This window comes from Chlamydotis macqueenii, chromosome 3 (assembly GCF_036417535.1).
Source record: "Chlamydotis macqueenii isolate bChlMac1 chromosome 3, bChlMac1.mat, whole genome shotgun sequence".
NCBI lineage: Eukaryota > Metazoa > Chordata > Aves > Otidiformes > Otididae > Chlamydotis > Chlamydotis macqueenii.
Window position 1 is genome coordinate 86700180 of NC_141558.1, and position 12640 is coordinate 86712819.

The 12640-nt window shown below is 47.4% G+C and overlaps 1 protein-coding gene across 2 annotated transcripts in view; it reads left to right on the top strand.

Moving 5' to 3' along the window:
• Nucleotides 1-12640, top strand: part of MDGA1 (MAM domain containing glycosylphosphatidylinositol anchor 1) — a 141969-nt gene that overhangs the window by 43886 nt on the left and 85443 nt on the right. For both annotated transcript variants that reach the window (XM_086744311.1, XM_086744312.1), the window contains exons 2-5: nucleotides 1924-2063; nucleotides 4876-5050; nucleotides 9107-9303; nucleotides 12156-12288. In XM_086744311.1, coding sequence (XP_086600437.1) covers nucleotides 1924-2063; nucleotides 4876-5050; nucleotides 9107-9303; nucleotides 12156-12288 — 645 coding nt within the window. The remainder of the gene's footprint in view (nucleotides 1-1923; nucleotides 2064-4875; nucleotides 5051-9106; nucleotides 9304-12155; nucleotides 12289-12640) is intronic.

A 12640-nucleotide genomic window follows, 5' to 3' on the forward strand; every position in this document is an offset into this window, starting at 1 on the left:
GGTTTCAACAAGACTCTTCTGCTATCCAGGCAAGAAAAGGTCACTCCTCTGCTCAGTCATTTCAGAGAAGCTTTGACAGTTGGTTTCAGCATTCCATGATGCTCCACCGATGGCAGGCATGTTCCTGGGAGCCCTGCAGAGGGGGAAGACAGGAGAGGCTTAGGGATTTGTCTGTGTTTGTGCCATCGTATTATTGAAATACACATTGCTTCTGTTAGCCAACAGTAATAACAATTTTAACAAAGTGCCACCATGCTGGAAAGGCGGAAGAGATGCAAAAAGAGGGAGCAGCTTGCTGCATGTGCAGTGCTGCTGCCTGGGTGCTGGGTGGCTGTGGCAGGCGGTGAAGCCCCAGCAGCAAGAGCAGCTTGCTGCCCACCAGCCCTGTGTCCGCTCTTGTGTCACTGCTGCTTGCTTAGTGCATTGTGGTGACACCAGTTTGTGGTTCCTTTGAGTTTGTGGCTAACCTCAAAGGGAGATCTTCTCTGCTGCCCAAGCCCAGCCTGCCCTAGGCCTGTGCTGCTGCTGGTGGATTAAACCAGCATAAATCTGAGCACTTCCCTTGCTTAGGTAATTTGTTTTAGAGCATTTTGGTCAGACCAAAATAACGAGAAAAAAAAATAAACAAAAAAGTAGTCATGGAAGCTCAACTGCCCTTGAGGAAAAAGTGGGCGGTCAGTTCAGCTTGAACAGGTTGTGCAAGATCTGTGCTTGTTTCAGAAGGCTCACTGAGGCTCCTTGCTTTAAACCCTTTGATCCTCAGTGATTTGTTCATTTGTGTTGTATTTCACTAATGGGAGCTTGAGCTGTGACTCCAGAGTCACCTGGAAGCATTATAGCAAGATGGGGAAGCATCCTAGGGGGACTCTGAGGCACCGATTCCTGGACACGTTTGTGGGTTTCTCTGTTCCTTGAAGTGCAACTGGAGTTTTCCCCTTGAACAAGCACAGGTGTCCCGTTGGGCCGCACAGTCACCTTCAATACATCTCAGCTGCTTTGGTGATTACACAAATGCTTTTAGAGTAAGGGAGCCAAGGGCTGTTTGCACAGGAGTCCAGAGCTGAGGCTTTTTTCTTTAAAAAATCCTGTTCTTCTAGAGCTTATCTCTCCCTGCTGCTCATCAGAGCTACAGTGGGAAATAGTTGCTCTTTGGGGGCATAAACTTTTTAAACTTTGTTCTGGGAACTTTCTTTCCATGTATTTTTCCACTGCACTGGTCTTCACTTATTTTCCTGGCCAGACTGGCAGTAACTGGTCTCCACTTGGAGCCCTAGCTGGAGAGATCCCTAGAGATGATGGGTGCCCTGATCCTGCAGAGGCTGTTCCCTCTGGCTCAGGGCTGAGATAGGTCACTGTGTAATTTGGGAAATACTTGTTTTTTCCTGCAGCCTGTGCTATGCCTGTTCTAGGGTCATGTGCTAAAAGCTGTACAGAGCTTCAAGGGCCTTTCTGACTCTGCTCAGTAGTTATCCCAGCCCCCTGCAAGGTAAATCATAGTAATCAGGCCTGGTTTAGACAAGCGTAGAGCAGTTATGATTTGACTAGGTCCCTTCTTTCACCACTTGCACGAACTTGTCTCTGGGAGAGATGAGAGCAGGGAATTCTTGGTCCTCAGCCTGTGCAGGAGGGTCCCCCTAAAAAGCACCATATTCTGCTTTTCCGTGCATAGGGCTGCTCATCCCAGCAGGACCAAAGGTTTTAAAATAGTGGTTGATACCAGCCACCCAGGAGATGTGGAAAATGGCTCAATTTTATATCTCCTGTGACTTCTGTGTCTTATACCCAGCACTGTCCAGCTCTTCCCCTCTCTGGCTTAAGAGGTGGCTCTTCCACCCTGCCATGGCAGCAGCCACTCTGGGCAGTAGGCGTTTGGGGGTGAGGTGCTGCTTGTTTCCCTCTTTACCTCTTCTTTCCTCTCCACAGCTCCTGCTCAGGCCCAAATCATCCATGCTGGGCAGGCGTGCGTGGTGAAGGAAGACAACATCAGTGAACGTGTTTACACGATTCGGGAGGGGGACACGCTGGTCCTGCAGTGTCTGGTCACAGGACACCCTCGGCCACAGGTAAGCTTTTATTTTTGCCTGTCACCCATGCTCCCCATGGTATTTCTTTGTAGTCTCCATGTAGAGGAGAATTGTGGGCAGCAAGGTGCCCAGCTTTCTCCTACATGTTGGAGTCAGGGAGGGATGCCTCATAGTGCAAGCACTAGTTTGTTAAGATTTGGAGCATCTAGCCTTGCTTTCATGGAAAACAGTGCACAAAGCTTTGCAGGAGCCTGCACAGACCTTCTAGTGGTCTTCAGTATGTGATGTCCTGAAAGCCCAAACTGAATCCATCATACAAACCACCCTCAAATCTTTAACTCTCTTACTGCAAAGCAGGAACAGCTTGGGCAAGGTGGAGGAGGCTTCCTGCATGTCCTGGCCACAGCAACTGGTCCTTCATGGTCCATCAGTCTCTCAGAATCTCTGGATGTACAGTCAAGGGGAACCTGCTTGGGGGAGCTTGGGAAGTTGTTCGTAGTGTGCTTCACTGAACACCGCACAGAGCCTGCTGGTTATTGCTTTCTGGCCACCAACCAGAGGCAGATTCATACTTTGCAGCACTGGATATATCTGTGCTGTGGTCAAAGTCACAGTTCAGTGGAGAGATACGGAGCTGAGCTTGGCTAACTGCTGCAGTCCTCCCCCGGGGTCCCTAGAGTATTGCATGGCCCCATGCAGCTGCTGCCCCACCCTTCAGATACTCAAGCAGGCTGGTTCAGCATTAATGTGGATCTATCTATAGAGATACTGGATCAGAGCATGGGGCTGCCTGCCTGCCCTGGGACAGAACATGGAAGAAGTGGTAGCTGGTGCATACTATGAGGCTGGATGTGCCAGAATATACTCAAGGAAGCCAAGTACGATACATGCGTGTTCTTGGATCCCTTCCTCAATCCTGCTGAAGATACTTGTGCTGAGAAGCCATGCATCTGCATACACCAATCAATGCCTCTGTAGATTTGCTTGTGAGGAGCTACTAGGCACTAAGAGGCGATAACAGAGGAGAAGGAGAGAGGCTCAGCCAACAGGATTTGAAATGGTTTATCCATCAAAGCATATCCTGGAAACAATAAAAAGGAAATTATCTCAGCCAAGCCAGCAAAAATGACCAGCCTAGGCTTGTGACAGTGATAGGCAGATGATAACTGTGTACGTCAGAAACGAGGAAGATGGTAGGGCTGGCCCTGCCTGAAGATGTTGAATGTGTGGGAAGGGCTGGCAGGTTGCAGGGATTTGAGGCTGAGGAGCCAGGGAGATTGCTGGAGCAGAAACTGATGCAGACAGCATGCTAGTGGGCAGTGTTGCAGCTTGTCATTGCCTGGACATGCACAGGGGACACCAGAGCATGGAACCAGGCGTGACTGGAGAGGCTTGAACCTGCACACATAAAACATGGCATGCGTCCTATCCCTGCCCTCCCTCCTCACAGATAGATTTCTTCCCCAGCTAAGCTCTTATCCTAACCTTTGTTTAATCTTCTCTTTTCCCTTCTATCAGCCAGTCATTAAAGCCTGAAAATATGACCAAAATACTTAAATGAGATTGAAATTTAAAAGATTAAAGAGCTGGCTGAAGTGTCCTTGCGAACAGGAGACTCTGAGAGTCTTGAGACCCTCAGACAATTTCATAATATCCTACAAAGGCTAAATAAATCCGTGGTCATTAGCTCCAAAAATCTGCTCAGCCTAGTGCTCTAGGAGTGGGATGTAGGCACCCCTGTGCTTTCTAGAGCATCAGCATCAATCAGGTGATGACAGTGAGCTTTAGGCAAAGTCCCGTGGAGTGGTCAAGGTAACTGGTCCATCTTATCTGTGGCCAATGTTGAATTAAAGTCTGTCTTCTTTCTGTTGGCTGATCTTTCTGGATCTCAGTCTTAGAGTCTAGATGGGCACCAGTGTGGGAGACCACCAGTCACCAGCTTTTAGGAGGGAGCTTGCAGATACAGGAAACCAATGGGCTGAGAAAAGTTATTTCTCTCTTTAATTGTCTGGACTGCAGAAAACAAGGAGGAAGCTTGTACTGCCACTGCTAGGGTTGTACCTCATTCCAGACAGAAGAATAACCATTCAGTCTTTAGGAGTGCTGTCCTCTTCCCACTATTCACCATGAAATATCATGTAGCTTCGTTGCCTGCGCAAGCCAGGACCTTAAGACAAGTAACATAAGGACAAAAAAATGCAAGATAGCTTGAAATCTGAAAGGATTTTTTTTTCTTTTTCTGTATCTTTAAAATCAAAGTAGAAGCTTGTGTACTGCAAAAGGATGACTTATAAAAATAACATACACAGGGGTTCCCTGTGGGAAAGGGGCAAGAAGCAGATAGCAACTGCATTTTCTCACTCTTACTTGGAAAGCAAACAGCAGAAATAGCCTTGCTGTCCAGAGAAAGATGAAAGAGTGTTGACTGCAATAAAAAGCTCTGTAGCTGTGAGCTGATGTCTGCTGTAGCTTCGTGGCCTGCCAGCCTCATGGGGTCTGGGGCTTAGTGCTGAAAATCCTGTGCTGTGCAGATAGTGGTATAAAAGTAACCAAGCTGCTGGGTTTACAGGACCAGAGCAGGAGTGGTAAATATGTAGTGTGTCTGGGCAAACTGAGGGGTTATCCTGGACACTCGGACGTGGGGATTGGTGATGGATGAGGATCAGCAGCTGGTCTACTGAGACATACTGAGGTCAGGAGTTGAACTTTGGTAAGGTTGGGTGGTGACATAGGGCCATTTTTTAGAGTGGCTTGGGAGGAGGGGGAAGATGAGCAAAGGGAGCACTGCTATCTCCTTGTGATCTCTAGCTTGTGTCGCTGATTGTTTGCATCTCTCATTCTTCTCGTGCAGGTGAGATGGACCAAAACTGCTGGCAGCGCGTCGGACAAATTCCAAGAGACGTCAGTGCTTAACGAGACCCTTCGGATTGAGAAGATCCAAAGGCTGCAGGGGGGCCGCTATTACTGTAAAGCAGAAAATGGGGTTGGGGTCCCTGCCATCAAGTCCATTCGAGTAGATGTGCAGTGTAAGTCGTTTAGCGGCAACCCAGACCTTCCCACAGTTCTACTGCGTGTCTCTGCCTTGCTGCGGGGCTGGCAGGGAGCTGCATTGCCCTAGTTCAATGCGCACCTGATACAGGAGCAAAGGGACTGGTGCAGTGTCCCCAGGGCCCGTTTCCCCTAGCAGATTAGATCCATCCATGAAAAAGATGGCTCTGCCTGTCCATGTGAGTCATTCTTATCTAGGTTCTATGATGTCTGTCACTGCTCGGGATACCTAGCCCTTGCCTGGGATGTAGCATTGTAGATGGCTTCTGCTTTCTTTTTCTTCATTTTGAAGCTGTCAATGCTTGAAGCAAGCCAGTACTTCTTGAAATTGGTAGAGCCTTGTATGCTTGGGGTATTCCTGAAGATTAATGCCCTGCTCCCAGCATTGCTACCTCTGTAGCATGGTGGAAACAGAGCAAAAGGCTCTGGGATGAACCTGAGGAGGCTGAGCTGTGAAGGGGTGAATGCAAAGGAATCTGTGAGGACCTCTTGGCTTCAGTGACTCAGTGTTTCTCTGGCTGGTTGCAATGCCTGTCCTTGTGTGCTGCAGATGCTTTTAGCGGTTCTCTACCTTGGGCCCCAAGTTTTGAAGGTTTTTCATGCTGGCTTAATATTTGTTTTTGGGCTGCTGTGGCCAAAAGGGGGGAAATTAAACTTATCCCATAACTCCCATATAGGAGGAATCCAAGATTTAAGGCCTAGGCAACTTTTGAAGAGATTTGCTCTCCTGGGGAAGATTACCATTCTGCTGATTGTCCTTTGCTATCCACTATTCCAGTTTTCTCCAACCCAAGTAACACCAAATCCCTCTCCTTGCTCATATCTTCTCAGAAGGCCTAGCCAGCAAGAGATTGATGCTAAAAAGATGTGAAAAGAGAGCTGGAACTCTCCCTGAACCTGTCACCACCTGTTCCTACACTCCTTCTAGCAAGACAGTCTTCTGTGCAGAGGTGCACTGTGGTTATCTGCCAGTGAAGCAACCTCCAGGCTTCAAAACCCCAGTACCTGTCTGGAGTCTGGGCAGAGCTTTGCTGTGAGCGGCTGCTGTCTGACTGCTTCCTCTTAGTCCTGCTGTCCAGCCCTACGGTGATGTGACCCTTACAAAGTATGCCTTAGACTTGAACATCCTTAGGCTTTGGCAGGTTCATGGTTCACAGTTATGTTATGTGGCTTGGAGCAGCTCCCGTCTCTGTTCCTTCCTTGCCCTGCCCTATACTGGAGTAGTGTAGTGTGAGCACCGTCCTACAGATTGGGAAAATAGATTGCTTCAGCAGCAGCTGCTTTGGATAGGATGAGCATTTTTCCATGAGCATTGCATAGCTTTGTTTGGAGGAGTTCTGACACCCACCTAGATTTACTTGGCTTCTCTGCCCATTTCCCCTCTTTCCTGTGGTGGAGGCATATGATAACTCTCCATTGCAAAAGGGACTTGCTTTTCTCAAGCCTCTGCATGACACCTTGCCAAGGTCTATGTCTCTAGGAACAGGACTGTGGCATGAATCTCTTTATGCCCTAAAGGTGCTCCCTTTACTTCTGAGGTGCAGGCTGGAGCTAGAGTGGTGTAGTGTCCCACGGTCCCTCATGCAGTTCTGACCTGTAGAACTATGGGGCTAATGGGGTGGCCAAGTGCTTTCTCATACTAACATCTACTCTGCAGATGGACTTGGTAACGCACCTCTGTTCTGCTCACTTGGTTTTTGGGGAGGAGAGACTATTTTCTGCTAGTATTTGCAGTAGGTACAAGGGAACATATAGGAAAAGCCACAGTTTTTGTTGAACGCTCACCCAGGCAACCTTCAGCTGAATGAACCAGAATTTGAAAGCAAACTCGTTCTTTCCCCACATCCCAATTTGTAGTTAGAGGTACGTAATCACCCTCATGTGAACCTTGGTGTCCTTGACAACTAGTGCTAGTCCTCACTTGTACTTTTGGTATTAGGCAGCAAGGTTGGACAGAGAGCACCATTGGTGCCAAGAGGATATTAAACTGGAAACACTAGCCTGTGTAGCAAGTTATTCCTTTGCCCCAACTGGGCATCAAGTGAGGCATTAAAGTATTGGTTAGATACTGGCAGAGAGGAGTTTGCTGTTTCGAGTATTTCCGTGTGGGAGAGAGAGAAAGTAAAGAAAAAGGAGGAATGGATGTTTGCAAGTCTGTGTGGCACATGAAGCATCCCATGTGATCATCTCCATGAGCAGCCTCGGGCCAAATTTATCATTTGTGCAGCTCACTGTCATCAGTGGCGTTACTCGTACATCAAGGACATAGATATCGTCGTACATGTTATTTTAGCTTTTCTCAGGAGGGCTAGACTTAGCGCTGACTGCTACGAAAGAAGGCTGAAAGATTTGAAGGAGGAAAGGTTTAGCAACTGAAAGGAAGGTGGTGTTTTCTGTTTGGGAAGTAGTTGGGATCCAGGAGACCTGAATGATGAGTATCTTCTTTGATCAGTAAGGGAAGTGTTTTGACATGCATCCTGCTGAGAAATGGAGCCTCAGAAAGATGGTAGCTACAGAGTTACTCATGTAAAGTGTGAACAAATAAAGGACGGTTAAGGACAAAGAAGGAGAAAAGGGGAGAGGCTGTGCCCAAGGTCCTGGCCCAAGAGAATTTGGTGTAAAATTCAGTCACCTTATGGCCATATGGAGACAGCACTGTATGGAGAGGAGCATTTTTTTTCCACCTGTTTTTCTTCAGCCTTGGTGGGTTGGTTTTTTGTTTTGTTTTGTTTTTATGCCTTGTCATTATTCTGCTAATGGCTCTAATCATATCTCAGCTATGGTGTGGTCAAGCAGACAAATCTCAGGTCCCATTACAATTGCTGTCTACCAAGCATACAGCTCATTAAAATATGCAAATCCACAAGTTGACACTTGTGATTCAGCAGAGAACATAAGTTATTTGGATTACACGTTAGCAGAAACTCATGCCTGCTTCCCTCTTCCTTTCCATGAGTCAGATCTCCAAACTTACAAATCTCTCAAATAAAATATCATGAAAATTAGGTGGTATAGGAGAGCAGGAGGTGATGAGCATGTGTCCTCTTCCTCTCTGCTAATGTGTGCAGTAGGGCAGCCCTTGGGGAGCAGCATGCTTTGTGTGGATGGAGAAAGTATGCTCCCTGCAGGGCTGTTGCCTGTGTCCTTGCAAGTGAAGTGACTGATAACCATTGATCCAGTCGTGACAGCTGCGAGTCTCGTGCAGGTATGGTGAGAGAATTGGAAGGAGCATTTTCTGTAAAGGGAGAAAACCAAATAATCTGATCAGTTTAAGGGTGAGTGATGGGGATGCAGTGAGTAGAAGTTGCTGAAGAGGGAGAGTTGGTACAGACCTTGAAAAGAAGAAAATACACAGAGCATGTTTTAATAGGAAGAGAGAGAAATTGTACATAGCTATCACAATGTTTCGCATCTCATGTTCTGATGGCACCTCACAAGACTTGCTTCTGTCCAGGAAATTACTCTCTATCTTAGCTGCTTGATCTTGTCCTGATTTTTACTCTGACTCCTTGACTTGAAAGTTTGTCACGTCCTTTGTGTGGGCGTCTCACAGCCGTGGGCTTAGTGCCATGTTTTCAGGAGGGATTTGGGAAGTGGAAAGTGGGAGCAGAAGAAATTATGATGGAACAGAGTTTCCTGGCATCCTTCTGACCTCTCATGGAAGTAGAGAGCGGTGATTTGGGGTGTGGCGTGCCACTGGGGAAGGTGAGGCAGCCCACTGGTCTGAGAGGCATGTGGCAGGCAAGCAGTTTGCTTGAGGGCTTTATGAAGATCTGCAAACCAGAGGGTGCCTTCTGTTCTCTGAAAGTTGTGTGGTGAGCGGGAGAGTTTTGGCTTCTCCTGTCTGTTCCCTTTAGGTATTGTTTGTGTTACCTTCCCTCAGATCAGCTCTTAATTCAGCAGTTGTCATCAGCCAAATGTGTGGGAGCTTCCCCTCTCCTCTGTGGCGCCTGGAGCATCATCTGCTCTACAGGGTGTACGTGTAGCCCAGGCTTCACTAACAACTACTGCGACCCTCCTTACCTTCCTTCCAGATCTAGATGAACCTGTTCTCACTGTTCATCAGACCATCAGTGATGTACGTGGCAGCTTCTACCAGGAGAAGACTGTCTTCCTCCGCTGCACTGTCAACTCCAACCCACCAGCTCGCTTCATCTGGAAACGGGGAGCTGAGACACTTTCCCACAGTCAGGACAATGGTGTGGACATCTATGAACCCCTCTACACACAGGTGAAAAGAGGCAAACCTCTAATAGTGTTGAGCATCTTGCTGATGTGGGGTATTCTGTAGTAGATGGCATTTCCTTCCTTGCATGGATTATGATGCTGGGGAGAAGCTGGGGGCTACTGCAAGGAGCATTGTCTCCAAAAAGGCTGGTAGAGCCTACTTCTGTATGTAGGGTAGAAGAGGAGCAGAGCAGCAGGAGGGAGTGTGACAGCCTAGAAGTACCTTCCCCTTTTTGGCACTGTCCCCAAGAGCAGGTCACAGCTGCCCTAATGAGGTTACGTGGCGGTTGGAAGGCTGAGACTAAAATCCAAGCAAACAATCCCAAGATTGGGTCTCCTCTATCTCCTATTACTAGGTTTTTTTCCTTGATCAAGTGCCCAAGCTCCATCTCTCAGGGGAAGTGCTTCCTGTTTAGCAGTGCGAGCGAATGGCAGGCATTGCTGTGGGATCTGTGAGTCCGCTGATGAAGAGCTTTTCTTAATGGCCACAGGTAACAGAGGGAGTCCAACTGTCTGGGCACTTTCTGACTGTTGTCCTGTGACAAGGTGTCCGCATCTTTCTGCTTCTGCTGCTTGTCTGTGCTGGACTTTCCGCTGCACAACCACGTTACCACTTTGAACTCCACTTTCTTCACAGTAATTAGCCTGCCAATGCAGTTGGAGACCAAAAGGATTTTTTTTTTTTTTCCCCAAGGCACTATGGGCACGTTATCCTAAGCTGAGCTCTGACTCAGAATGTCCTTCAGATGCTCACCAGCCCCAGCACTTCCAGCAAGGCTGTTAGGCAGCATGAGGCAGTGATGGGTGGGAAGGGAGGGCTGAAAGGGCAGCTCCTGAGGGCACCCGTTTCATCCCGCGCACCTTCCCCTGCTCCCAAAGCTGGGCCCTGAGCACATTCTGGCCAAGTTTGATTTCTGAGCGATGCCTCAGGCAACCTTTCAGTTAATGTAGTCGTGTTCATATTTTATTGAAACACGCCATCTCAGTCGGTCATGGAAAATGGGCAGCCAAATGGAAACATTCAAGGGGATGAGGAGAGAGAAGAGAGCTGCAGGTTAGCAGAAGATTTGCAGAAACGCTGTAGGTCAGTGCTGCTGTTTGGCCCTGAAGAGAGCTTTGTCTAGTCCAGTGCTGTGTGGCATCCAACTAGGACATCCCTGGCCTTAGAGGAAGCCACCATGGGCTCTGCCAGCTTTCACTAAGCTCAATGTAATTAACAGGAGACATGGCTTAATGAGAGGATGTCTTAGAATTTGAGGGATTTTCTTCAGCTAAATAAGACATCTGGCAGAAATTCACCGTGTTGCAGCATTAATGTGTAAATGACCCAGTGTCCTGCTGCTCCTGTCAGGCAACGTTCCCAACATGTTGGGTCATTCCCAGCACTGTGGGAGGGTGTTAGGACTGCTGTGCTCACATAGGCCTGCCCTTACAGTTCTCTCCTTAGCACCAGCGTAAGCTTGCGAATTTGGGTTGGTGAGAGTTGAAGTTAACCAAAATGCACCTCTGCAGCGCTGTTGGGAGGGGAAAATCTTGCTGGAGCTCAAATGCGGAACATTTAGCAAAGCACCCTTCACAGAGGTTTGTAATATTGTCTTAGAGATGAACTTGTATCAGTGTCCGGTTTGGGTAGGCTTTTACATTAAAAAGGAGGTGAAGACTTTAATGTTTAAGCTTTTAAAAACTTATTTACACTGAAGGTTTATACACATTTACCCAACATTTACTAATCAATAAACAGGATACGTATAACTGTAAGTAAGTAGTTGACGTGCACATTGTAAATGCCATAATTTGTGTGGCATAGCAACAAATCTCAGGGGACGGGACTTTCATAAGGTTAGGTCTCCTAGGTATTTCTCTTTCTAATTTAGTCAGTTCAGATCCTTGTTCTCTGCATATTAACATGCCCGAGCTCGTCGTCCAGTCCCTCGAGGTTGTCCTCAAGAGAATTTGTTGTGCTGACACCTTCTAACATTTGCAGGCAATTATGGAATGGTTTCTCCAAAAGAGATTTAGACAAACACAAGGAGAACAACAGCGATAAGCTGTCGTAGGAAGACATATGAGTTGCAGGGTCTGCAAACCATAGGATGCATTTCAGAGCTTTCCGCATTCCGTAAATAAAGAGCTACAGAAAGCATCTACTGTTAATTTAGCAACTTGATTCTGTTTCTGTAACAAGCCAGTAACTAATGGAGTGCTACGGAGTGATTTTGTTTGTTTGTTACTGTAGTATGTGAAAAGGCTACCAAAGTCTGTGCAGTTACTCAGGATTTACACCAGCACAAATGAGATTAGAATCTGGAGAAGAGACATCAGAAAGTTTTGGGGAGCTCTTTGAGTATTTTGCTGAATTGTAATTTTTTCCCCTGTACTCTAAATTTGTACAGTGTAACTGTTGAATGTGTCGTATTTAGGCCAGCATTGAGGCCTGAATTTGCTCTGATTTACTTTGTTTTTGCGATGTTGAGACTCCAGTGACTTCCTTCAGGTTCCTACCGGCATATGGGTGTGAGATCTCAGGGTCTGTTTTGGTTTTTCAAGTTCTACCAGATGATTCTGATGGCAGTTGGTGAGAAATTATGCCTAGACCTGTTCGGCAGTGCTTTCAGGTTAAATGTCAGTCAGTTGCTGGGTGATTGGAGAAATCTTGGAGGTTGAGTTACCACTACAAACATTTTGTCTCCTTTATATATAGCTAGGGAGGGTTGGAGTCTACACAGTTCCCTGAAGTTTTGAGGGGAGCTGCTGCTAATCTGTAAACGTGGGGACAGGTTGTGGACTTGCAGTGATGAGCTGTTCTTTGTACACCTGTGTTTTTCCCCCTCCCATCTTTTTTTCCCTAACTCCCAGGGTGAAACCAAAGTCCTGAAGCTGAAGAACCTGCGGCCCCAGGATTACGCCAGCTATACATGCCAGGTGTCCGTCCGCAACGTCTGCAGCATCCCTGACAAATCCATCACCTTCCAGCTCACAAACACCACAGGTAAGAGGGGACACAGAGGGTCCCCGTAGCCCTCTGACCCCTCGCCTGCTCCACAGCCATTGTCCCTCCAGGAGGGTGACACAGCACCCTGTCCAGGGCCTGCAGCCCCTCAGGTTCATGTACATGGCTGCTAGCATTACAAAGTTTTGCGGCCAAGGATGGTCTAATTTCTTGTAGCTCTGCATTTAGCCAGTGACTTGGCCAGGCGTGCCCTGAGATCATTAGAACAGTAGGTGTTGAGGCACTATGTAGTTTTTAATCCAGACACTGTTTTATTTATTTATAATTCTAAGTGACTTTAAAAATAGATTCAATACAGTCTAGAGCAGGGCAGATGCTGCAGGAGTTCTTA